This window comes from Lynx rufus, unplaced genomic scaffold (assembly GCF_022079265.1).
Source record: "Lynx rufus isolate CCGP_SWC_20201006 ecotype Redwood Valley unplaced genomic scaffold, mLynRuf1.p SCAF_2, whole genome shotgun sequence".
Lineage (NCBI taxonomy): Eukaryota > Metazoa > Chordata > Mammalia > Carnivora > Felidae > Lynx > Lynx rufus.
In genome coordinates, this window is record NW_025814834.1 from 81,653,854 (window position 1) to 81,680,195 (window position 26,342).

Here is a 26,342-nt window from a genome sequence, read left to right on the forward strand (position 1 = left end):
TCCCTGAGGGGGCCTCATTTTATGAGCCACAGACATTTTCCAGTGCAGGGCAGATGGACCCTGACAATGCTCTCCTGTTTATCAGCAATGGCTCCATCAAATCTCATGAAAATATGCCCCATAACCCTGCAGAGAAACTCATACCAGTGATCGTCACCACCTGAACATTTCTGGGACAACACCACTGAGGAAACAATGAGTGAAACCCTTGAGGCCAACACATTACTCTTGCTCAAACATAAGTTAATATTTTTCAACACTGGTGCAAGTATTATAGATAACCTTCAACAAACATATATTACAGGCTCTACCACTGTTGAAAAATAAGTATTCTAATTCAGTCATTTTGTTTAGAATAAAGAATATTTTACAATATATTTTAGTTTCTAGTTACCCCATACAAAAATAAATATTGTATAAATGATTTACAAGGAAGAAGAAAAAGTTGTAACTCAGGCCAAAAAATACAGGAAGGATGGCAAAAATTTTACCATCTACTTCAAAAGCAATCACCTAAAAGAAAAACTCCCCCTGGGTCTCCTTACTAGTCTCACCATCACCCAACTGGCTTACCTCCTTCTCATTCTAGGATATTATGTCTTCCTTCCCTATCAGTCTTGAGATAATGTAGTGTAGAGCCTTCTCCCTAAAGTCACTGAGGATTTGAAAAAGGAAGAACCCCGAGGGCTCTCTGGCAGTATGAAGTGCAGAAGGACAATCTGACTAAGCTACTGACTGGGCCCTCACGGTGAACTCGGGTCAACCTGCACATGTCTCTTTCCTTTCATTCTGATATCCTCTCTCTCCTTAGATTATCTATGCCTGAATAGACCCATGACTGGAGAAAACTCCATCCTGCTTTGGGACTCTTTGGATACCCTTTGGCCCAAGTAGAACCCAGGATCTCATGGAGCACAATGAGGTGCCAAATCAAGGTCAATCTCACCAATTTTAATGCAAGGCTATGCAAGGTACTTTATGGATAATAGTTCCATTAAGTTGGGAAAAATCTTTCTCCAACTAGCCCTCCCCCTTTACAACAAATTTATGATTGCCTTTTATTTCCCACAGAGAGCAGAGGGAATAGGATTCCCACCACTGGGAGAAAAATGTTGGGAAAATTAAATTGGACAACTGCATACTACTTTTTTAGGGACTCAGTCAGAGTCTCCAAGGAAACAGTCTGTTCCTTTTGGAATCAAAGTTTTAAAATTCTAAAGCTATAAATAAAGTCATATCCAAACCAGTGGTCTTTACCTTTTTCCTGAAGCACACACATCTATGCATGTCCACATAACATATCATCTAACATCTCAAGCGTCCCAGGACTTCTTGTGGCTCATGCATGTATTCCAAATAAAGAGACTCAGACATCAATAAATGCAGAACTATTTCCTGGAGTGAAAAGAAAGGTTCGTGGTATACGACTCAGGGTCTATTTTGGGGGCAGGCTGGCTTTGATGAGGTCTTGGACTTGAAATGACTACACTGACACAACGCTTGTTCCTCATGGTAAATGGCGATGCTTGGCTGTGAAGACATCTGTGAGTGTTGTGGTTTCCCATGTGTAACTATTGTCAAGCCAACGACTCATGCATGACTATGGACCATGGAGATCCCCATGGCTTGCTACTATACATGGCGTCTTTGAGCTGCTATAATGTGAGTCCCAACCACACCCACAAGCAGGACACGATCACTGACATGCAGTGTGGGTGCCCATTTGTCTGATTTATGGGTGATGTTGTGGCAAATGTGGCATCGGTTTCATTTCGGGGGAGTGGCAAGTTACAGATATTTCCTTCACAACAGGAAGTGCAGACCTGAAAGAAAGGAAGAGAAACAGAAGGGTGATGAGAAGCTAGCAGATCTTGGAAGGAGGCAGGGAATTTGGAAGGAACTGTCTCCCTCACAGTAAGACTGAAATGAAAGTGACCTGTTCTACAAAAGAGGCACCGACCCTGCATTTAAGGAAGTGGGATGAGATTTCATCTGGAAGCAATGTGGCCAAAAAAAAAAAAAACCCTGGACTCAGCTTCCAGGAACATGAGTTCTGCTTTTGACATCCCATCACATGCTTATTACATGGTTTTATAACCTTCCTAGGTCTCAGCTTTTCCATCTGGGTAATGGGGATTCTAATACCCTCCTATCTCAAAGAAACCCTTTCTGACTACTTGGGGAAGCTGTTCAGAGGGTAAACTTTCACTTGCCAAATTTTCACAGTGTACATGAAGTGGAAACAACCCAACTTAAACTGAACTATTTGCTTTCATTAGAACTGTCCATATAATTATCACCATTCTTGTGGGTGAGTTAAAGTTTGAAGGGTTTGCATTAATGCAATTACTCCTGCTTTATCCAACTTTATTCATGGACCATAAGAAAGAAAGAAATCTAAAGGATTGTTGACAGAAATTACTTGGGGCCACGGCTACACAAAGTACAGATTAGCAGCTTCCACATCACCTGGAGCCCATTAGAAATGCAGAATCTCAAACCTCGCCCCAAATTTAGTGAATCAGAATCTGCATTTTAACAAGATCCTCAAGTGGCCCATATGCACCATAATATTTGAAAAATTTTCTGATGGCAAATATCCTATTCAGTCATTATCTTGCAGGGATTTGAGTCTTGTCACAGTTGACATGGGCTAGGGAGACATTATAATGTTGAGGAGAGAAACTGAAGGTCAGAAGTGAGTTTGAATTCTGTCAGACAGAATTACCAGCTGTGTGACCTTTGCACATGATGTTACTTCTCTGATCTTTAACTTGATCCATGGTAAAGCAGCACAATAAGGCCTGAGAGCCTAGCTTACCTACCTGAGAGGTAGGTAAAACCCTTGAACATAGCTTTTATATTTCAAACCAGGATCAAGTTGGTATACTATATTTTAAAATTTAATTCTTACTGTACTTCACAAGTTGCTTGAAAATTAGGTGTCTTCTTGAAGCCCCTACTAAACGTGCCGCTCCAGGGTACTGAGAGCAGAAGTTGCTTCTGACACCAGGAAGGCAGCCTGATGGGGAGAAGTGAGCTAACTCCAAATAAAGGCCAAGGCCTGCCTGATATACAAGATTGTATGTGGAGCCAGCTCTGAACCATCAGCAGGAGAGTCGGGGGCATTCTCCACTCCAACCACAAGTCAGGCTGCATTTCTCTGGTTCTTTATATTCTCCTTCAGGGCTGCACTTGAAGTTCACTTTATACTGAGTGCTTCCATATAGGCACCAGATAGAGTTTAAGAGGGAGCCAACCCACAAGGAGATGGTTCTCTGATCACCTAATCAAATTATTCAGGAGCCAATGGATACCGTCCCCAAATCAGCATTCCAATAAAGACATGAGCCTCACTTCACAGATAATTATTGATGCTCAACTGCCGTGGCCATCCTCAGCTGAATGAATTGTTGCTACATCTGCAATGCTTTATCGTGAGGATGTAACTGATCCCTCATTCCTCTTCCTTCCAGTGGCTTTACTACTTTCTTCTGAGGAAAGGAAGGGATTACAACTTTCAATATCTTCTTGGTGTTGTGTTTACATAATTAAACCTGTTTTCCTATGCTCTGCTGTAAATTTTTATTCTTTTAGAGCAAACAGGAAAGGAGAATCTTCTCATAATGGTATAAAAGTACTCAAAAGCCAGGTTACACCAGGGAGTGGGAATTGGCTCATGAGCATGGGCGCGCATCTATGGTGGAGGAAGACTAACTATGCTGTACCGGTCACTTGCTTTGTTGCCCACACCTTGTGGCCTTCATGCTCAGAATCTCTGCAGCCAGTGGACAAGCACTCTTCCAGTGGAACGCAGCGTTTGGTGACAGAGATGCTGTTTCCTGTGACTTCCATTGTATGCTGAGTGTAGCAGTATCTGGTCTCTGTCAACAGAGAAAAAATATGTTTCAATTGAGATGGGAAATGTTAACCTGACCTGCCTGGAAGCGAAACAACAGAAGAGTCAACATTACAAGTCCTGAAGAGATTTAACAGCACATGAGATGTACACTGTGTTGAGTTTACGTCCAATCCCAAAGACGTCCTTGGAGAGATGCGCTTCGCCATGGTAGGAAGAGAGCCTTCTGAAGAATATTGGTCTCTTGGCCCGTCGTCATCCCCATAAACCAAGATATAGTGGTATGACTCTTTGCCTTTCAACAAATTTTGCCACTGTATTGCTTTTTATTTTTAGGGAAGGAGAGGTCTGGAGGGACGATTAGGATATGAGAATCAGAAATTTGGGGGAAGATAAAGGGATGAAAAAGTTCAAAGAACACAGGGTTTAAAAACAAAAAGTTAGGCAGGTAACAATGATCTTCAAAGAGTTAAAAGACTATAGCAGAGGCACATGTGTGTGTGCGTGTGTGTGTGCGTGCTTTGGAAACAGCTATTCCCAAGTAAGGGCTGAATAATTAAAAGCCAATTCATTTTATCTTCAGAAAATGACTTTATCCAAAAGAAAGAACTTCTTGACAATGAGCATAGCTAGATCTTGGAATTTATTACAGAAGAAAACTAACTCAATAATGAAGGTGTTCCGAAATGGAAGGGCATCATTTCTCCCTAGTATGATTTCAGTGTCTTCTAAAATGGCAGATGAAGACCGACCATGATGTAAGTTTCTAGACATCCCTCCAGGTCTTAGGAATCCAAAAACTTAAGATTTCTTCCAAACTACCATGGAGAATTTTTCTCTTTCAAATTTAAAGACTAAAGAAAAATGGCTTTGTCAAAGTAATTCTTTAAGGCCTCTAGGCAGTGTTCAGCTTTCTAAGCCTGGGATTTAGGAGAATGTTCCTGCTCCACTTTCAGAATGAAAAAGAGAATGAATAATTCTTAAGAAATGTCACTGAGCTGTTTTTCATCCATATCTTGGATTCCACTTTGCATGCTTTATACATTTTGGATATTTAGTGGCTAATATGGAATTATGACCTTCTATGATATTATTTATTAGGCAATAAAAATTCCCCCCACCAGATTCTGTCACAATTTTGGCAGCTTTTAACCAAAGTACTAATGTCCAAAGAAGAAAGCTTGAGAATTTTAGGCCCTGAGAATGAGCTAATACAGACCACACTGACACATCTTGAGAGTCATAAAAATCCAGGGGTTTTAATAATCTTCCTAACACCCCCCTCCCCACCTGACAGGAACCTGAGTGACCTCTGATTGAGTCTCACTATGGACAGAGATTTTCTTAATGGTTACACTACTGGTGGGTGTACTTGGGCTGAGTCTGGTCAATGCCCTCCCCAAAATGCTGTTCCCACACTGTACCCTGACCAGAATTTTATTGGTGGGAATCAGGTCAAGGCAGTCCTAGCTAGCTCAGGGTCCTGGAGAGCTCTTTGGGAGTCGAGTAAGTACAGCCACCCTATGAACTCACAGGAAAAGTTGACAATTTTGCACCTGGAAATGATTCTCCCAAAGCCCTAAAATATTTTAGAATTGGAGTGATTGTTTTTCTGATGGGAAGCAGGTGGCAGCTCTCCTCTGATTTTTAAAAAAAGATTTTAAGCCTGTGACAGGTTTTAACAAATGGAGGCCAGTGGCCTGAGGGATTTACCACATTTCCCAAAGAAGACTGGTTTACTTCTTTGATAGCAGACTTGGACACTTATGGCCATGACAGGTACCCCTTTCCCACTGCATCCCACCTTGAGATGCTCAAAAAAGCAATAAAGACAGGAATGTTCTTATCTCCTGTCTCCTCTTCATACAGAACCAGGAGCAGATGCCAGAGGTTTAACTGCTCCAAATGTAAATTGGAGCAGATAAGATCATACATTTATGGAATAAGTAAATCATTATATGGTTTCAGCTTTGGAAATCAGGTTTGTCCCCCAAGTATTAAATTCTCTTATCTTCAGTAAGCTTTGAGTAACAATTGGTGAACTTGATATAACTACTTTTTGTTCTTACTTTTATGCCCATAACAAACTCTCTTTTAATTTATTAATTGCAAATTTATTCCACTGCACAGATAACAACTAATGAGGAAGATATGCCAAAGTCCAGTACTTAATAAGCTCATTCTTAAAATCCTGGGGGGGAGGGGGGAGGAACAAAAATGATCAGTGATGAGGCTGGATAAAAAATTGTCTTGCACTCACTAAATCTGACCCTCAAAACAAAGATATTTTGAGAACATCCCATTATTTCCAGCAGCAGCAACCTCAGATCCGAAGTGTCAGTCTCTTAGAAGTACCCATCCCACTTCTTATCTTACAAAACCCCTGGGTGAGTTATGAAATGTTAATGTAAAATAAGGTTCTGTAGTTAAATAAGTTTTGAAAATATTCAAATAAAGTTGAACAGGTTTCTTTAGAGCACAACTTAGGAGAGCCTTGAATGTGTATTGTGATCTCCAAGGCAAGCAGGCAGCATTTCCCAAGCAGAACGAGGTGGACCACATGTGGCTTATCACTGGGCTGTAGAATTGATAAAAAAAAGGAGTTTCAGCCACTGAGCATTGCTCTCCATGCATCCCGAATAATCCTTGGGTTAGTAATGAGGTTATATGAGACTCAAGCCTGCTGATAACTTCACACTAAAAGGATTTCAAAGGCTTTTATCTAAAAGATAAAAGATGGATTTGAATTTCTACCAGGTTAGTTTCGGCCTCTAAAATCTCATATTCTGCAACAGCATGGTATTCCCAGAGGTTGTGAAACAAAAGTATTTTTCTGGAAGACTCACAGGCATGCAATTGAAAGCAGAACTCATTAAGAGAGCTTAATCAACTATTGGAAAACACAAAATTTATAATTTTCATGAAATACACATACACACACAAATTCCTTAACCTAGTTCTGAAATCAAAACAACGTTCAAAGCTAAATGCAAATTTCCATTTACCCACAAATATTCAGTTTCCAATAATAGAAACTGAGTTTCAACAACATATATATTAAATGATTTGAATTAAAAATGACCAATTCTCTGGTAAAAGGCTTTCCCGCCACTCAGTTATTCCCTGTGGCTCTACTAGTTTTGGTTTCTTTGCAAACATATATAACGATTAAAGTGATGCCAGAGAACAATTCACCATGTGCAAGAAAATTAGTGGCAGGAAAATAACTGTAATCATAATATTACAAATTATGCTGAAAAACTGAAAGTCCAGTGGCATCTGGTGGCATACTTCCAGCCTGGTTCCTTACCGCGCCCTCAGTCCTTCACATCCAGCTATTTCCACGTCCTCCTCTGCAATGACTTTGCCTAAGTGTCCCACTGGATCCCCTTCTCCCATGTCTGACCCCAAAGGATTTCATTGCAGCTCTTGGGCTCTACTATGTATAATGTCCTCCGCGTGATTCCCCTGGGCTTCAGAGTTTTGTCTTCTAGATTTTTTTCTGCATCTCTGGTCTCTTCTCTTCCAACCCTTTCTCTAACCTGAATGTTGATATTCTCCCATGATCTGTTCTTGAGCCTATTCTCTTCTCACTGAAGTGACCTCATCCAACCTCCAACGTTGTCTTCAGTCTGATTCTCTCTCCCAAACTATAGAACCAATCTCTGGCTATCTCCTGGACATTGCAAGCAGCACCTCAGACCTCACATATCTCAAATAACTCATATTCCTCCCTCCCCATTTGTTTATCTTTCCAGTGTTTTTATCTTAGGAAGGGACATCCTGAGTCCTGAGATGTGGCACCTCCAACTCGGACTAGGAAATTCAGAATTAGCTCAGACTTCTCTTCCCAAGCCAGGTGTCTTTAAGTTCCCTGAAATGTGTTCATTACCCTAATCTTTCTGTTCCATTTTCCATTTTCACAGTGCAGGACCTCATCATTTCCTGTCTTCTTTGTCTCTGACCTCTCCTTTCTAATGCAGGTGTCAGATAGCCATCCGATGTATTGCTGAAACCAAGGTCGGACCACGCTACTCACTGTCTATGAGAGCCTGAGTGAACCCTAGCTGTCAAGCAGCCCTGGCTCAATACTGCTAGGTTTATTTGGCCTACTGGAGTGGTCAGTAGGTGGTCTGTTACTCTCTCTCTTCTCCTGAAGCTGTGTGCCAGTAATATAGTAGGAGGGGCTCCTGGGTGGCTCATTCAGTTGAGCGTCAGACTTTGGCTCAGGTCATGATCTCACGTTCCATTTGTGAGTTTGATTCCAGCATTGGGCTCTCTGCTGTCAGCACAGAGCCCGCTTCAGATTCTCTGTCTCCCTCTCTCCCTATCCCTCCCCTGCTCGCAAGCACTCAATCTCTCTCTCTCTCTTAAAAAAATAAAATAAAATAAAGAGGATATAGGAGTAGCTTTGCTTCCTTGCTAGAAGTATTGATTACATTTATAACTCAGAGCTTGGCATTTGAAACTCAGCACTTATTCTTATTCAACATTACACTTAATCTAGGCCCCAGACTATCTCCTCATTGCCTACTGGATACCTTGAGACACCATGTTATATCCTTTGACCATTCTTCACAACAAAAAAAATTTCCCCCTATCTTCTGCTCCTGGAAACCTTTTCTTCAAGGTTCAATATAAATGTGATGAATTCTGTGAACCCTTCCTTGATTTTCCTCCCAACTGGGTTCACAGGCCTTCTTAGCTTCCTCATTTGTTATATCTGGCTTTCCTTCTAGATCAGTGTTTCTCAACATTAGCACAACTGATGTATCTTTTTGTTTTTTACTGGTTGATTTTTTAAATTTATTTTGAGATAGTTACAGATTCACATGAGTTTGTAAGAAATAATACGGAAGAATCTCATGTACCCTTCACCCAGTTTTCCCCAAATGGCAACACATTGCAAAACTATAGTATCACAATCAGGATATTGATAATGGATGCAGTCAAGATACAGAACATTTCTACCTCCACAAGGACCACTCATGTCCACTTTTTATTCTCACATCCTTGTCCCTCCTCTTCCCACCCCTCCTTAATCCTTGGTAACCACTAATCTGTGCTCCATTTCTATAAATTTGTCATTTTAGGGATGTTATATAAATGGACTCATAAAGTACGCAAACTTTGGGGATTAGGCATTTTCACTCAGCCTTATTCACTTGAGAGTTATCAGGATTATTGTATCAACAGTTTGTTAATTTTTAATCCTGAGTAGTATTCCATGCTGTGGATGTACCAAGGTTGGTTTAACCATTTACCCATTGAAAGGGTATCTAGGTTACGGATATACGGATATTATGAATGAAACTGTTATCAACACTTGTATAAATGTTTTAATGTGAACATAGGTTCTCATTTCTCTGGGGTAAATGCTCAGAAGTGGCATTACTAGGTTATACGATAGGTCTCTGTTTAATTGTTTAAGAAACTGCCATAATGTTTTCGAGAGTGGCTGTACTATTTTATACTCCCACCCACAATATATGTATGATCTAGTTTCTCCTAATTCTTACTGGCATTTGATAGTGTTGCTATTTTTTTTTTATTTTAGACATTCTGATAGATATATAGTGTTAGCTCATGTTTTTAATTTGGATTTTCTGAATGGCTAAATGATGTTGAACATGTGTTTATTTGCCATCTGTTTATTTTCCTTGGTGAAATATCTGTTCATGGTTTTTGTCCTTTTCTTGCTTATTTTGTTTCCTTTTTTACTGTTGTGTTTTCAGAATTCTTTATACATTTTAGATACTAGTCCTTTGTCAGATATTTGATTAGCAAATATTTTATGTCAGTTTGTTATCGGTATTTTCCTCCTATTAACAGAGTCTTATGTAGAGCAAAAGTTTTTAATTTTGATGAAATCCAATTTACCAAGTTTTCCTTTTATGGATCATGCTTTTTATATCAAGTCTAAGAACTTTTTGCCTAGCCTTAGATCTCGAAGATTTCCTCCTGTGCTTTTTCCCTAAAGGTCATATAGTTTTATATTTGACATTTAAGTCTATGATTAAATTTGAGTTAACTTTTGTAAGAAGTGTAACACTTGGGTTGAGGTTCATTTTTTGCCCCTGGATGTCCAAATGCTCCCGCAAGCATGTTTGTTGCAAAGGCTCTTTCCTCTAGTGAACTGAATTTTGTATCCTTGTCAAAAAGTTGAGCATATTTTGAGAGTCTCTTTCTGAAATCTCTATTCTGTTCCATTGATCTATGTCTCTATCCTTCTGACAATACCACAATCCTGATTACTGTAGCCATATGATGATTCTGGAAAGAGGATTGATTGGTTCCTCCCACTTAAATTCCATTTTCAGAACTGTTTCAGCTATTCTTGTTTCTTACCTTTCCATATAAATTGTATAATAATCTTGTCCAGAACTACAAACAATTTTGCTAGAATTTGATAGGAATTGTGTAAAATCTGCACATAAATTTGGACAGATTTGACATCTTTACCATGTAGAGTCTTTCAATTCATGAACGTGGCCTCTCCATTTACTTAAATTTCCTTGGAATTCTTTCATTAGCATTTATAGTTTCAGCATACAAGTCCTATATGTGTTTTGTTACATTTACCTTGAAGTATTTAATATTTTTTGAACCATTATAAGTGGTATTATATTTTTAAATTCAATGATCATGTGTTAATCGATAGTATATATGAGTACAATTGAATTTTGTGTCTTAATCTTAGTATTTTGTGACCTTGCTGAACTTAATAGTGCTAAGAGTTTTGTGTAGAAGTGTTGAGATTTTCTACTTAGAAAATCGTGTCATCTGTGACATGGGACAGTTTTATTTCTTCCTTTCCAATCTGTATGCCTTTCATTTCCTTTTCTTGCCTTATTGCACTGGGTAGAACTTTCAGTAGGACATTGGATAAGAATGATGAAAGTGATATCCTTGTCTAGTTTTTGATCTTAACAGGGAAGTATTTTGTCTTTCACTATTAAGTATGCTTGCTACAGGTTTTTTAAAATAAATATTCTTTATCAAATTGAGGAAGTTTCTCTCATACTGTTTTTCTGAAAGTTGTTGATCATGAATGGTATTGAATTTTGCCAAATGCTTTTTCTGCTTCAGTTGATATTGACATATGATTTTTCATCTTCAGCCTGTTAATATTGTGGATTACACTGGGTAATTTTCAAATATTGAAGCAGACCTGCATTCCTGAAATAAGCTCTATTTGGTCAGGCTTATTTTTATATATTGCTAAATTTTATTTGTTAATATTATATTAAGGGTGTTTGTGATTATATTCATAAGGAATATTAGATTTCAGGGGGTTTTGTGTGGCTTTTGTTTGTTTTTGTTTTGTTGTTTTTTGGTACTATCTTAGACTGGTTTTAGATTCAGGGTAATTCTAGATTGTACATAAACTGCATAACAAAGTACCTTAGACTAGGTGACCTACACAGAAGAAATCTATTTTTTCACAGTTCTGGAGGCTGAAAGTCCAAGTTAAGGTGTCAATAAGGTTTATTTCTTCTGAGGCTTCTTTCCTTGGCTCACAGATGGGCCACTTCTCCCTGTATCTTTTCACGGTCTTTCCTCTGTGCGAGTCTGTGTCCTAATCTCCTCTTCATCACTGAACCTGAATTACTACTTTAAGGACCCTATCTTTAACTACAATCATATTCAGGAATACTGGGGATTAGGTTTCACATGTGAACTTTGAGGTCGGGGGGGACACTACTGAGCCTATAAGAGGATCCTTGGTGGTAGAGACAATAGCTGAAAGCAGTCATGTAAGAAGCCTCTGGGCTACTGAAAATAATCCATTTCTTAATCAGAGTGCTGCTTCAATGATGATATCTTGGTTTTTGTTTTGGTCTTGTTTTTTCAAAAAAAAAAAATGTTCCATACCTGCTAAGGAAAGGTCACATATTAACTTGAGGAATCTCTCTTTTAAAGCAAATCTTTGAAATTCATCAAGCTATGTGCTTATAACCAGGCAAAGACCAAAAAGGTGGTTGGGGAGGTATACAAAAGCAGTGAGGGTAAACAGGATCTTATAGAGGACAGTAGTTAAAATAAAAGTGATAAGACAAAAACATCAAATAGATGCTTCCTATCTGAGGCAATTATGTTAATAGAAAATACTTGGGCAAAAACACTGAATTGCAGTAGGTTAGATGATTTCAGGGTGTCAAAAGGAAGCCATCTTGTTTAGGCTGATATAACTTTGGGGTTAGAAATTACTGGAAAAGTTCTTTTTTTTAAAGTTCTTTTAAATGTCTATTTATTTTTGAGAGAGAGAAAGAGAGGGAGAAAGAAAATGAGTGGGCGAGGGGCAGAGAGAAAGGAAAACACAGAATCCAAAGCAGGCTCCAGGCTCTGAGCTGTCAGCACAGAGCCTGACACGGGGCTCAAACTTATGAACCATGAGATCATGACCTGTGCCAAAGTCAGAGGCCTAACTGACTGAGCCATCCCGGCACCCCTGGAAAAGTTCTAATAAAAGAGTAAAGAGTAAATCTGGGCATCACAATGCCAGCTGAAATGAACTAGCTTGTATCTTCTTACTGAGAAACAACAGAATAAAATTAAAACAGCCAGATAAAATTAAAGCAACAAAAATCTCTGTGAAAGCATAGGTGAGCTACCAAGGCAGATAGGATTTGAAGAGCAAGGTATCAGCGAGACGAACAGCACACTGAGTTGAGCAGGACATTCTATTCTTGTTCTCCCCTCAAGGCACCTGCTGACTCAAAAGTTGCACACATGAAGGCTGAGAAGCCAAGCAGAAAGCCCTGCTAAGGGCAAAGAAGCTGAGCAGAGCCTCTGTCACTCTCAAGGGAATTGGGAGGCACAAACAGGAATTCAGAGCCAGCAGGCAGCTGGGAGAGATGGGATATATGGAGAAGTGAGGCTGGCTGTCTCGGTACAGAATTCTAGGGTAACAGTTCTTTACTTGCAGCGCTTTAAAAATGTCATTCCATTAACTTCCAGCTTCCATGGTCTCTGTTAACACTAAGTGTTGGCAAGCCTGTGCAGCAACTGGCACTCTCACGCACTGCTACGGATAGTATAAACTGGTACAATCATTCTGGAAAACCACTAGGCAGTATCCGGTAAGGCCAAAGCACGCCTGCTGCATGCCCAGCAACCCACTGGGATAGACCTAGCGGAAATGCAAACATACGTGTACCGAAATACATGGACAAGTGCGCCCACAACACTCAAAACCTTGAAACAATCCAAATGTCCATTGAGAGTGGAAGGATGAATTTTAGCATATTCGTATAACGATCTACTACACATCTGAGAGAATAACTATGCGGCTCACAAAAACATAGATGAATTTCACGTAGAAAATGAGAAAAAGAAAGGGATACATTCTGTGATTCCATGGATACATAGCTCAGTGATAGTAGCACAACTGTGTTACCTCTGAGAGGTAGGGTGTAATGAGTGGGGAACCCTAGTGGCCTTCTGAGGTTCTGTAGCTTAACACGGGTGACAGACACACAGCCTGTGCAGTTTGTGAAAATTCAATGAGCTCAGCACCTATGACCTATTCACTTTCTGGTATGTATGTTAAACTTTAAGTTAAAAATTTTTACTTAAAAGAAAAAGGAGGAAGTCTAAGGCTTCCATTTAGCAATATGACAAAATAGATCACCTGAACACCATTTCATTACATAGCAGCCAAGAGTACTGGATAATATATAGCCAATACTTTCTATAGATATACAAATGAACTCTCCTGAAAGTGAAGGAAATTCCAAAAGCCAGCACTAGGCTCTGAGTTCTCTACCCAGGATGGAGGCGGGGCTGGGAGAGGTTAACAGATAAACTATAAGAAGATGCAAGGCCTGGGGTCCTCCTGGGGTTTAGAGCTAGAGTACAGACCCCTATCGAATGGTAGAAACCCTGAAGGACTATATCCTAAGATTGCCTAAAAGAGAAAAAAAATCCACCCTCAGGTAAAGTAAAACACAAGAACTGTCTCAGCCTGGGCTCCATCTGAAAGAATCAACAATAAAGAAGTCTTTCCTGGAAACATGTAACCATGGAGCTTGTCTTCAGTTATGCTGGGGACCACATTTATGTATTTCCTACTTACACTAGATAACAGACAGACATATGAAGAGTCCTCCAGGGTCATGTCCAGCTTTTTCTTGACTTCTACAGAAAAGCTGTGAGCAGCACAGAAGCCAGAACCCAAAGGATATGTGTCCCTCTATCTTGAGATTTCTCTTGGTCTGATGTTGCATCAGTAGTAATTTCAAGGGAAGATTTTGCCTCAAAGAGAGGCATCTGTACTTCATAATCAAGAAGAAACATAAAAGCCTTGGCTGCTTAGGCATCCTCTACAGAATGAGCTTTTTTGAAAATTATAATGTTTTTGACTTGACATTTAATTCCAGAGACTCTTAATAAACACTGAGACAGACCCATTCTCAAGGAGCTCTTAATCTTGCACATAGGCAAAATCTGTGAACTCAGGGCATGTTATTAACTCTTCTTTGCTTTCACCAGTTCCTTTAACTGGTCCCTCATATAATATAATTTCAAGATCCTTTCTGACTAGAGTTATTGCACAGGAAGTGCTCAGAGACCAAAGCCTAAACAGAAGCCAACCAAGTGAAACAATGAGAGTCAGTTATGGAGGGCTCTTAAATGCTCATGTTCTAAGGCAAGAGTATGGTGTCAGGATTCTGTTAAGTGCTGGAAGCAATAACAAAGTGATGGACAAGAAAATATTTGCCTAACACACACTTGAAAAGTTAGAGTGACAGGGAACCTGAGTTAGCTAGAGGAAGGTGGCTGATGCCACCATTTTCCTACAGAGTGATTCTAGTTAGGATGAAGCTTTCTGGATGCTTATTTTACCAAATGATGATTCGCAACAAGTCTGTAGAATCTGGAAGCAAGCTTACCTCAGCTGCTAAAATACAACAGTCTCTATTTACATCCATTTGATTGAGTTCAGTTTTAGAAAATTCTTAAGATCTAGGCGAGCCCTTGAGCAATTTGGAATGTGGGCTTATTCCATGGAGATAAGATTAAATACCTACATAAAATTGTGTTGTTGTTGTTGGTTTTTTTGCTTTCAACAAGTTATTTTCACATCATGTGATACTTGAAACCTAGCTAAATGTGTCATAAAAATAAACAAAAACCCAGGAATATCGCAGAAAGCTAGGATGTTTTTCCATAGCAGCTACTGAGCCTTGCTTACAAAGCCTGTTGGTAGTCCTATAGCTGCTCCAAACTAATAACAAACAGAAAAAAATAAATCTAGGGTCAGTCAGTAGTTTTCAGTAGTTAGACACAATTCATATTTTAATCTAATAATAATGATGCCATTTTCATCATTAGAAAAATCTGGAGAAAACCCAGAGGAAGAAGAAAATTGACCGTGGCTTCGTCTCTTCTCAGGTTACAGCTTTAGTCCCCATTCCTTACCTGATGTTCAAGGCCTCACAAAAATAAACAAACTCCACCACTTTGCTCCTACTATTCTCCGACACAAATTAGTTGCTGTACCCAGTTCGGGTCTCTCCCTGTCCATGGAGCACACCTGGGAATCCCATCTCCGTACCTTTGAGTTGTGTGACTTCTCAGAAGACACGTCTTCTTCAACATCCTACTTCTGCTGCCTACTCGTAGGGCTGTTGCCTCTTCTCAGCCCACAATGCTGCCACTGGCCACCTCAGTCCCCACAGAGTAATTGTCCCCATAAGCTCCCACAGCACTGAATGCCAGACTGCATTTGGTACTTGCTTTTGTCCTGATATTTTTGACATTTGATACCTTCAGATATCTTATCTCCCCTAACTGGGGAGCTCCCTGAACGAAGAAACCAGATTCCTATCTTTCACTGCATGATGCCCCCCAAAAGCCTGGCGTGGTGGTTCTGTGTCATGAAGCCTCAGGGCAACACTTTCCATTTATCCTTATAAATGTAAGGACAAAAAGATAAAAGTGGGAGGAAAAAAGGGGAAAGGGGGAAATTGTGTGAACGCTGTGATACTTTCAGATATCTGTACTTTGGAAGCATAGATTTTGACCTTTGAAGAAAGCATCCGAAGGGATCTTTCTCTTTTCCTGAGAGGAATTCAAGCAGAGTGCTACCGGTCACCTGTTTTTCATTTGTGACAGGGATATACTTGCACACCATCAGACTTGGACTGGGCCTCTATGAAATCTGGCCCAAAGCCTGAGAGCACCAGTTCACGATCCCTCCTTGTCCTCTGCATCCTCTTTGCTAGGCAATACCGAGGAAAGCACTGCCACATTTCCTCTGAATATGTCTGACTTGTGGCAATGGTTTCAAAAGCTAATCTGCCAGCTCTGTCCCTGCTGGAACCATCCCAAAGTTGATTGGCTACCCAAGCAAATCACCCTGTGTTTGTCCAGAGTCACTGTTTACAGTGGTTCTCAAATTTTGCTGCATATTAGAACTCTCCAGGGAGAGTTCAAAAATCCTTATGCTCAGCCATACCCTGTGCTATTTAAATATAAATCCCTGACGACGGACCGGGCATCAGTGTTTTAAAATCCCGTCCCTCCTCCCCCATTTCAATGTACCATCAAGTTTGAGAAGTGGTGGTTAAACCAAATCCATCAGCAACCTACCCAAATGTTCACTCTGCTGGGGAAACGTTAGAAAAACACTGGCTTATTCCAAAATAAGCACAGGACTGCAGAAGGCAATGCAGACAGGACTTATCTTTGATTACCGGGATGGCTGGATATCTAGCTTGTGAATCAGCCAATCTTTAGCATCTCCATGTTTTTCTCTTCCCTGTGGTCTTTTGGGGCCCCATTAACATCTCAACCTAAAAGTAAACAAGAGGAAGCTAGAAATGACAACAGTACCTTTCACTCTCTATTAGTGGGGGGAGGCGCTCCCAGTGGTTCTTGTCCCTGACCCTTCATTAGAATCACCTGTGATACTGAACTACACCAGCGCGGGGCCCTCATCTCAGAGATGCAGGTTCAAGTTCCCTAGAGCTGCATTTCTTACCATGTGGTCTCCACACCAGCAGCATCTGTATCACCTGGGAACTCCTTAGAAATGCAAATTCTCAGACCCCATCACAGACTTACTGAATCAGGAATGGGGCAAGGGGAGAGGCATAAATCTGTGTTTTAATAAGCCATCCAGGGAATGCTGATCATGCTGGAGACTGAGGACCACTGGTCTAGGGAGGGCCAGTGATTTTGAAGAGATCCATAAGTGTTTCTACTGGGCAGCCTAGATGGAAGTTCATGGGCAAAATACTACTGGCTTAGGCAGCTGACACTTGTCTTTTAATTGCACTTTCCATGTTCTCCCAATGTCCAGTCCTCCAGGGAAGACAGGATGCCTTCCACTAGGGTATGAGACTCCTGCATTATGTAAAAATATAATAGATTCAGGATTGGTGTGTTCAGTCATTTTAACAACTGGATTAAGTCATCAGCGAAGCCCATCTACTCACTCAAACATTTGTCAATAAAATGTTCTGTCCTCACCATCTCTCCATCAAATGAACCGACTCTCCTCCAAAATTAAAATAGCCAATTAACAGTGACTCCATAGCTAAATATAACCATCTTTTTATTCAAAAGGATAAAAGAGATACAAATATGGATGTGAAGCATCTACTTCATTTTGAAATGGGCCTTTGGGTCAAAATGTCATGCTTCAATTGGGCATCTATCTCTTCCTTCAAAAAGAACTTAATGGCTTAAATAGCTCAGGGTTGTGTGTGTGTGTGTGTGTGTGTGTGTGTGTGTGTGCAATGATGGCATTTAGAATTCTAGCTTTCATGCAGTCTCAGAATAGAAGCCTCTGGCAAAATATGCAATAAATGGGATCTTTATATGAACATCAATTCAAACTTTACATAAAGGAAGTTACTGTGTAATGACTAATGCTTCAAAGAGTGGCCAAAAGGCTGGTTGTTCTCCTCTTGTCCTCTCTTTGGCTGGGGAAGAGGGCAGCCAAAGCCAGCACTTACCTCTACTGGCACTCCAATGCTGCTTCATGAGGAAGGGGGCAATCCTATGATTAGCTGATGTCTCTGAGAACCTTTGATGATAAGAGATCTACTAATAGCCTTAGACAAGAGAAGTGGCTGAGATTTCAAGCATGCCTCTCTCTACCTATGCATCAAAGTCAACAAGGCTGTTCACTCATGAGCACCCCAATCTGTATACTGAGAGTTTACCTCGAGGACAGTAGATGTCTGGAGCCCATCGGTTGCACTCATAATTGTCTGCTGCCTTTTCACAGGTGAAACACTTAAATCCACCAGGATATGGCGTGGCTAGAAAAAGGATCAAGAGAAAAAATTAATTTTTTAGACTGAGCACAGAATCCTGAAGGTAGACATTTTCACTTTTTAAAAAATGAGGATTCTAAAACCTGGCAGTTTCTTACAAAACTAAACATGTAACTACTATATGACCCAGCAGTTACACTCTGGGGCATTTATCTCTGAGAAATGAAAACTAAAAGTCACACAAAAGCCTATATGCAAATGCTCACAGCAACTTTATTTGTAATAGCCCACAACTGGAAACAATCCAGATGTCCTTCAATGAATGAATGGTTAAACACACTGTGGTACCTCAATACTATGGAATGAATACTAGCAATAAAAGTAAACTATTGGGGCGCCTGGGTGGCGCAGTCGGTTAAGCGTCCGACTTCAGCCAGGTCACGATCTCGCGGTCCGTGAGTTCGAGCCCCGCGTCAGGCTCTGGGCTGATGGCTCAGAGCCTGGAGCCTGCTTCCGATTCTGTGTCTCCCTCTCTCTCTGCCCCTCGCCCGTTCATGCTCTGTCTCTCTCTGTCCCAAAAATAAATAAACGTTGAAAAAAAAAATTTTATAAAAAAAAGTAAACTATTAATACATTCAACAACTTGAATGAAATTCCAGGGAATTATGCGAAGTGAAAACAAAAGCAATCCAAAGGTTATATTCTGTATGATTCCATTTATTTAACGTTTTTAAAATGACAACATTTTAGAAATGGAGGCAATATTAGTGGTTGCCAGGGGTTAGGGATGGGAGCGGTTGGGGGGCAGGGTGAGAGGAAGGTGGGGGAGGGGAGGCTTATAGAAGGGATTCTTGCGCTATTAAAACTATTTAATGTCTTGACTTGGTGATGGATACACAAACTTACACATGTGAGAAACTGTGTAGAACTAAATACACACACATACAAATGAACACAAGGAAAATTGGGGAAGTTTGAATAAGACAGGTGGATTGACTATATCAATGTTAGTAACCTGGTTGAGATATTATTCTATAGTTTTCAAAATGTTACCGTTGGGGGAAAGTGGGTAAAGTAAACATGGGATCTCCCTATATTATTTCTTATAGTTGCTTATGAATATACAATTGTCTCAATAAAAATTTCAATTAAAAATAGGCACTCTAGGGGCACCTGGGTGGCGTAATTGGTTAAACATCCAACTTTGGCTCAGGTCATGGTCTCACAGTTTATGCATGAGTTTGAGACCCACATCAGGCTCTGCCCTGGCAGTGAGGAGTCTGCTTCAGATTCTGTGTTGTGCGTCTCTCTCTCTCTGCTCTTCCCCCGCTTGCACTCTCTCTCAAAAATAAACATGGAAAAAAAAATAGGCACACTAGATTTCCAGTGATTCATTTTTATGTGTCCACTTATATAGCTATGTCGATATGTAAATATAAATATTAGGTTGAATCATTAAAAATTTCCTTATGTTTGACCATTTTTGACCTATAAGAGTGGCAATTTCTCTGATTCAATCTGATGTCTTTATCTGGTTGACTTGATATGGTTAAGAATTCCTGGGGACGGTAAGTATCAGCTAAGAAGAGTCTTCATTACCAAAATCTATGCTGTGCAGAGGTGACCCTCCTAAGGGCTGTCTTGGGCCCATATCCAATGTCCACGGGGCAGCATGCTGAGGGCACATGTGGATATGGAGGCATTACAGGCTTTTAGCTTGTGTCTGAGGGATGGGTAATTCCAGGAGGCCCTCCTAGCCCTCCCCCTCTCCACCCCTTAATTGGCCCTTCCTGCCTTCTGAAGAGTACAAGTACTCTAAAGGTACTTGTATCCTTGCCTTCATTTATGCTCAGGCACAGGGGGGTCTGGTGGGTCATGCTCTAGAGAGTGCCCGGCGCATGCAGGGCCTGGTGGGCATTTAAGGATGAGCATCCATAGAGGATGCCAGGAATGCCAGGTTGTCGCTGTCCTTTTCGCTGATGCGCTCTTACTTGCACTGATATGCTTTTACTTACTCAACTTAGAGTTTTGCCTCTCGTAAGCAGAACTTTCGTATTTTTTTTTAATTTGTAAAATTACCTGGCCTCTTTGAAAACTACAAACACTCAAACACTTCATCTGCAGGAGCCAACTGTTCTCCCTCGCAGATGGCTGAGCCTGCACATCCCACTGGTGGAAATAATCATCTCAGGGTAAATTGCTTTGCCCACATGGAACCAATTAAGTATGTTATCAAAAATAAATGAAGGAGGAGGCAGCAGCTTAAGGCCAAAATTATGGGCCAGATTTAACTTTGCTTTTCACCTTGCATAGAAGAGCTGGCATCCTTGTACTGGCTTGCAGTATCTCACAGAGTTGACTCTGACAACAGTCAATAACCTAACATGATCAAAACTCGAACTGTCTAAAAAAGACAAATAACTGGACATTTTTAGGGGCCAACTATGTTCCTGCAAGTAGTTGGTGAGTCAAGTTCATAAGCATAATGAAAGTGACTGCATGGACTGCCTTAGACTGTGAGGGACAGAGAGCGGCCAAGACGTTGCCATCCAACTGCTTCATTCCCAATGAGGAAATGTCACTGTGGGGAAACACGTTCTCCCTAACATACAGTTATAGTAAAACAGAAGTAAACTATTTTGTAAAACCGCACACAAATAATTTTTAGGTCTCCACATCCCACCATCAAGATAGGTGGGTTACATTTGTATTGAAAGATTCTACTTAGATATGCACACCTGAAGAATTAAACACAAATAGCTTCCTGAATTCCAAAGACATTAAATATTCTTATGGACCCTTAAATTAGCTTATTTTTACAAATATTGTTATGAGAAAACCCATACGAAATATTTTAGGACACTGTCCTATCGGATACATTAAAAAAATAGTTTCACTATCAATTTAAAAGTGTGTCATATATTGGGACAGCTGGGTGGCTCAGTCGGTGGAGCTTTGGCTCAGGTCATGATCTCATGATTCCTGAGTTCCAGCCCTGCATTGGGCTCTCTGCCATCAGCACAGAGCCCACGTCAGATCCTCTGTCCCTCTCTCTCTCTGCCCCTCCCCCACTTGCACATGCTATCTTTCAAAAGTAAATATTAAGAAAATAATAATTTAAAAAATATGTAATACATAAATAAGTTTAAAGGAACTTTAAGGCAGCTGGTAAAATTTGAAGAATTCTCCAAGTAAGAGTTTTGAAAAAAAAAGATGTAAATGATTTGTCAAAGAAAAGTACTTCTCAAAAACTTATCATCATATTCACCAAGGTTTCTGACTGCAAGCTAGCCGTACCACTTCAGCTTGCATGATTAATTCACAAGAGCATCCAATTTTATCTGTCTGTCACTGCAGCCAGTAAAACTTTTCACTGGAATGTTGGACTAGTGATTCCTGGAAACTTTCCCATCAAAGAGATAAATTAAGAACTCTGAATGAAGATTGATGATCCAGCCACTACAAGAATAAACTTATTGAGAACCTGGCACTAATTGGTTGTAGTGTTCCCAAATTTGGATTATTTAATAGATTCTTCAAAATGATCTTTTGCAAGACGAGTGACATATTAAATTAAATACTGTCATTTCTTACACAGATAGGCCTGGGTTCTGAAATTAACCCAAAGTATAGAAAAACTTAAATAGGAATATGGGCTACAGCCCTATGGTAGCAAAGTGAAGCTTTGTTCAAATCATTTGAATCTGAATGCGTTTATCAGCACATATCATTTACAATTAATCAAATGATCTTATTTTCGGTGAGTTTTACTTTTAAATCTACAACTTCGTATCTGTGTGATTGTCAACCATGACAGCCTCGTACTGCTTATAGGAACTTGTATTTGCACCTTGGGAGGTACTACTGATCAGTGAATAATCAAACCCTTTTCAATGACCTGTCTCCACAAACAGACTCAGCTTTAAGCGGCCAGTTATAGCACAATACCACATAAATGGTTAAGTTCCTCCCTCTGGAAATATTTAACCAAAACTAAGGTCTACAGATGAGCAACTGTCTCCAGTAACTTGCTAATTGATACTGCATCTGATAAAGAAGTTCTTTTTTTAAAAGGAAGGAAGGAGGTTCCTAAGAGATGTGTTATTTTCTTCTTTGTTACTTCAAAGCATTACAGAGCAAGTAGAGTTTCAAACCGTTGTGGCCCCAGCTGTGAATGAATCTAATTTGGCTCTTGATCACAGAGTTAATAAGCTTAGTGTTCTGTATTTCAGGGCATAAGTCCTTGGTCCCTCAAGAGTAGGTGATTGTAAAGAAAAAAAGAAACGCCAAAGTGCCCAGTTACTTCCTGTAATGTAATCTGTCCATTAAGTCTCATGGTCAGCCATAGTTCAACCGACTATAATTCATTCGTAAGGCGATGGAAGAGATTTCATCTTTGTTTCCATCTCTTGGAACTTCTGCCTGGACAAAGGCCTTCAGTTTCCAGAACTGTGGTGAGAAGGGAATCTTGTTTTAAAATGTATGCTGATAGGTAATGCATCCAAACTTGTTTTATTCTTGCCAAGTTAATTTCCATTGTTTTTGGAAACTGGATGCAAACGTAAAATTTCTAGAAATCTAATAAATTGATCTTCTTTCTCAGTCTATCTAGCAACAAAATATTGTCAGTATAACTTGAATACTATGAATGTATTTCTGATGGCAATGCATTTCCTGGTACCTTTCCAGAAAGTGCCCTTACTCCCTAAAATTTGCATAGTCTGGAATTATGCAAAAACGTCATTGGCTCACTATGTGGGCATAAACAAGCCCGCTCTAGGGATATAGCCTTTGTTCAACGTGACTAAGGAAAGACTCAGAATATGCAACCAGAGGAAACCTGGATTTCTCAGGAAAGGTTTCTAGTATAAGTAAAGAAATGGAGGCCAAGAACCGGTTGAAACCACGTAGGATGTTAAATTCTGTGATCTCGTGTGACATCTAGAAACCAAATAAGTCACTCCATTTCTCTGAATACTAACTCCTGTTTTGAATGTTTTATTAGTCTTTGGTATTTTAATTATAGGGTGGTAAGAAATTCATCATTTTTCACATGAAAAAGAAAAGAAAAACAAATTATAGAAAAGAATGTTATCGAGGACAGTGCCTCAAATTTGAAAGCCATAAAGTTGATTTCTTTTAAATGTTAGAATCTTCAAATATTAGGGGACCAGGGAGCAAGGGAGATTAGTCATGGGATGCTGAACTTTCCCAACCAGGGTTTCAATCTCAGCCCCCTTACGATCTCTTAGGGCTACTCAGAGCCCATGGCAAACGAGTTTGTTTGCCTGGTGTGGAAAACTTGTGTGCCTTCTCAACATCTCTGGCATCATTGATTTCTCCTTGGGTAGGTTCTGAGCAGTAGCTAACACTAATGGAAACTGAATCTCTCGCTGACCCCAGAAAAGCTGTTTGTGCCTCCATCTACAAAGTGAGGTGATTATATCAATAATTCAAAATCAGAATAATCCCACACCTCCCTCATGTATTTTTTATGGTCTATGTTCTACAGAAACCTGCTTCTTTGTAGAGAGATCACTCCATCTAAACCTGGTCTAGTGGGTGCTGCTCAGGGGCAGAGGACCATGACCTTTTAAAAAATCAAAGTGCAAAAACAAGCAAACAAACATCAAAAACTTCTGAAATAGTGTGGGGGAAATGTGCAGTAGGAATCACTGACAGTAAGAATTTTTACTCCCCATGACCAGTCACAGAGGCTCTAAAAAAAACCTCTGCCCAGAACTGCTGGTGAATCATCTATGTCTAATCTAGCTTCGAAATGACATCCTCTATCGTCCATATCTCAAAATCATATCAGAAAACCCCACCAAGTTTTTCTATATGGTGAATTCTTTTTAATCAGGCCATGGCCTACTTAATTAACATAGGCCACACAAACTTTCCCACCAACTTCTAGAGAGCAGGAGTGATTGCTCCCCTGGCCTGGCAGAGCCCATGCTTCAGAGATTTCATTCCAAAATGGACTTTTCGGATAGGGGCCTACTCAACCCAGGCACTGATCCCCCCTAAGACTGGCACAGAAGTGGTGTGTGTGTTTGTTTTATTCTTGCTCACTTACATCCAATCCCCTTGATTTCCCTTCCCACTCTGTGTACAATCACAGCCTCAGAAGAGGCCTGTCTTTCAGTGAGGTGACCACTAAGTCAGTCACTGAAGCGGATGAAAAGCCCCACAGAAGCTGAAGGATTTAGCAATCAAAACCGAGATTGAAATTCAGATTTTTGTTCACCAAGTCTAATAAAAAAGCATGGCTCTTTAGAGAAAAGAACAAAAGGCAATCCCAAAAAACACAGCAAGTATCAAAGCACCTTCTTTTCATGGTTACTAAAATAAACAGCCCTCCAAAAACAAGCAGCCAGAGAATCTTCCCACACAATTAACCAGCAGGCACCAGCCTTTTACTGGTGAGAGTACACAATAGCAGTAAGACTGAAGAAACTATTTGCTGCGTGTCAAAGTGTACTTGGAGTTAAAAAATTAGAGGGATGCATTTTCAGGAACCTCAGTTTACCATCTAAGCCAATTACAACATCATAAGCAACAAACATCCAGTTGCCTATTATATATGTGCCTACTATTTTATGGATATTATCTCTAGTCCACAAAATAATGCAACAGGGTGTATATTATTTCAACCACTCTAGAAATGTGGAAATTAACAATAAGATTCCCCTAACATTTATTGAGCATTTATGTTGGCTCACACACATCTAAGTGCTTTGTATGCATTCCTTTATTTAATCTTCACAAAGTTAGGGAATTTATTTCAAGCCAGAAGGCTACAAAGCAGTTGAGCTGGCCGCTGACCCAAGATCCAAGCCCCTGTGCATTCCTTGGAACACCTCTCATCTAAACCAGAACACATACACATTAATCATTCTAACCGTGTAGCGCTGAAGGAATCCATGTTGCTGTCTCCACTTAGTGGACTATAAGAGCCTCAAAAGCAAGAACTATGTTTTATTTACCTTTATATTTTCCATGCCTATCACTACGCTTGACACACAGCAGACACTCAAAAAATGTTTGCTGAACAGAACATTTCAAAAGAATAATACACCTCAGGGCGAATGCTAAAGGTCCATATATACCCATTATACCCGGCTCTCACCACCACAGGGGCAATGCAGAAGAGGATTCAAACAGAAATAAAAGATAAGATAAATACAGAGATGGAGACCCAAACAGCAAGTAAATCTTCTGTGTTTCCCAAAGTGTGATCCTTAGGATATGTAACAGAAGCATCTGAAATTCTTGCTAAAAGCAAAAATTCATGGGTATCGTCCAGATATGTGCAGTCAGACACCCCAGGGAAGGGATCTGGGCATCTACATTATTATGCACTCACTCCCTAGATGATTCTTAAACACAGGAAACCAAAAGGGATAGGGAATAGGAAGTTGTGGGAGGCAATTATGCTGAAACTGAGAATCAGATGCACAGACAGGAAGACCAGCTATTATCTTGCCTATAAAGGACTGATCTTTTACAAATACCTTCCTCCTGGGACATGCCAGTTCACTTTGATAACTGATTGAGAGCTGGCACAAGTTAAAGGGAAGGGTGTTCAGAATCAGAGCGATTGTACTGGGAACAGAGGAAACAAGCCTTAACAATTTGCCTTAAAATAATAAAACAGACACCCTACAAAAAGGTGAGGGTAAAACATACAACATCTTCAGTAGCACCTGCACCCCCCAATTAAATCATCCAAGGTTCCCCTGCATGGAAGGCTGCCTCCTCCTGTCCATTTTCAACTCACATCTTATTCAAAGCAAAGTGACATTTCTGCAGTGAAGAGAACAGAGTCTTACTTGAAGGGTGGAGGTAGACAATGTCTTTCACTGTGAAGTCTCGCGACTGAGCGGCTTTCAGACAATCCGCCAGCAGGCTCAGGAGCAGGAGCCAGGCCAGGGCAGGGCCAGGTTCCATGGCAGACTGAGGCGTCACTCATACAGGGGGCCTGGGAGCCAGGACTTGGGACAATGGGAGAGAACTCGCACCTGAAATATAAAATAAGACTCATCTCAGTGTCCCACTCGAGGAAACCAGGAGAGACCTGGCAGAGCTCCTGTGTTGGTAGGATGGGCTGGAGGGAGACAGGGAGCCAAAGGCACAAGAAAGTGGATAGACACGGAGAGAAACTTTAGAAACAGTAACTTTAGAGCACTTAGAACATTCCAGCCCCAATCTATCCCGAATCAGGTAGCTAATGCTCCACTGGTATCCAT

At 40.3% G+C, this 26,342-nt stretch overlaps 1 protein-coding gene across 1 annotated transcript; it reads right to left on the reverse strand.

Annotated features, from left to right (window-relative positions):
* Positions 1-1,655: 1,655 nt before the first annotated feature.
* LYPD6 (LY6/PLAUR domain containing 6) lies at positions 1,656-26,043 on the reverse strand. Its single transcript, XM_047082639.1, has 4 exons — positions 25,926-26,043; positions 18,037-18,135; positions 3,754-3,884; positions 1,656-1,823 (listed from the first exon to the last, which is right to left on the reverse strand). The coding sequence occupies exons 1-4, from the start codon at positions 26,041-26,043 to the stop codon at positions 1,656-1,658; spliced, it is 516 nt and encodes a 171-aa protein (XP_046938595.1).
* Between the last annotated feature and the right edge of the window lie 299 nt (positions 26,044-26,342).

Bases quoted from the DNA above. Each gene is read 5' to 3' on its own strand.
- LYPD6 (XM_047082639.1), bottom strand. From the start codon at position 26,043: ATGGAACCTGGCCCTGCCCTGGCCTGGCTCCTGCTCCTGAGCCTGCTG. The intron at 18,136-25,925 runs GTAAGACTCTGT...TCCTTTTTCTAG, and splicing joins TGTCTACCTCCACCCTTCAA to CCACGCCATATCCTGGTGGA. The intron at 1,824-3,753 runs GTGTGGGCAACA...CCTTTCTTTCAG, and splicing joins CTGAGCATGAAGGCCACAAG to GTCTGCACTTCCTGTTGTGA.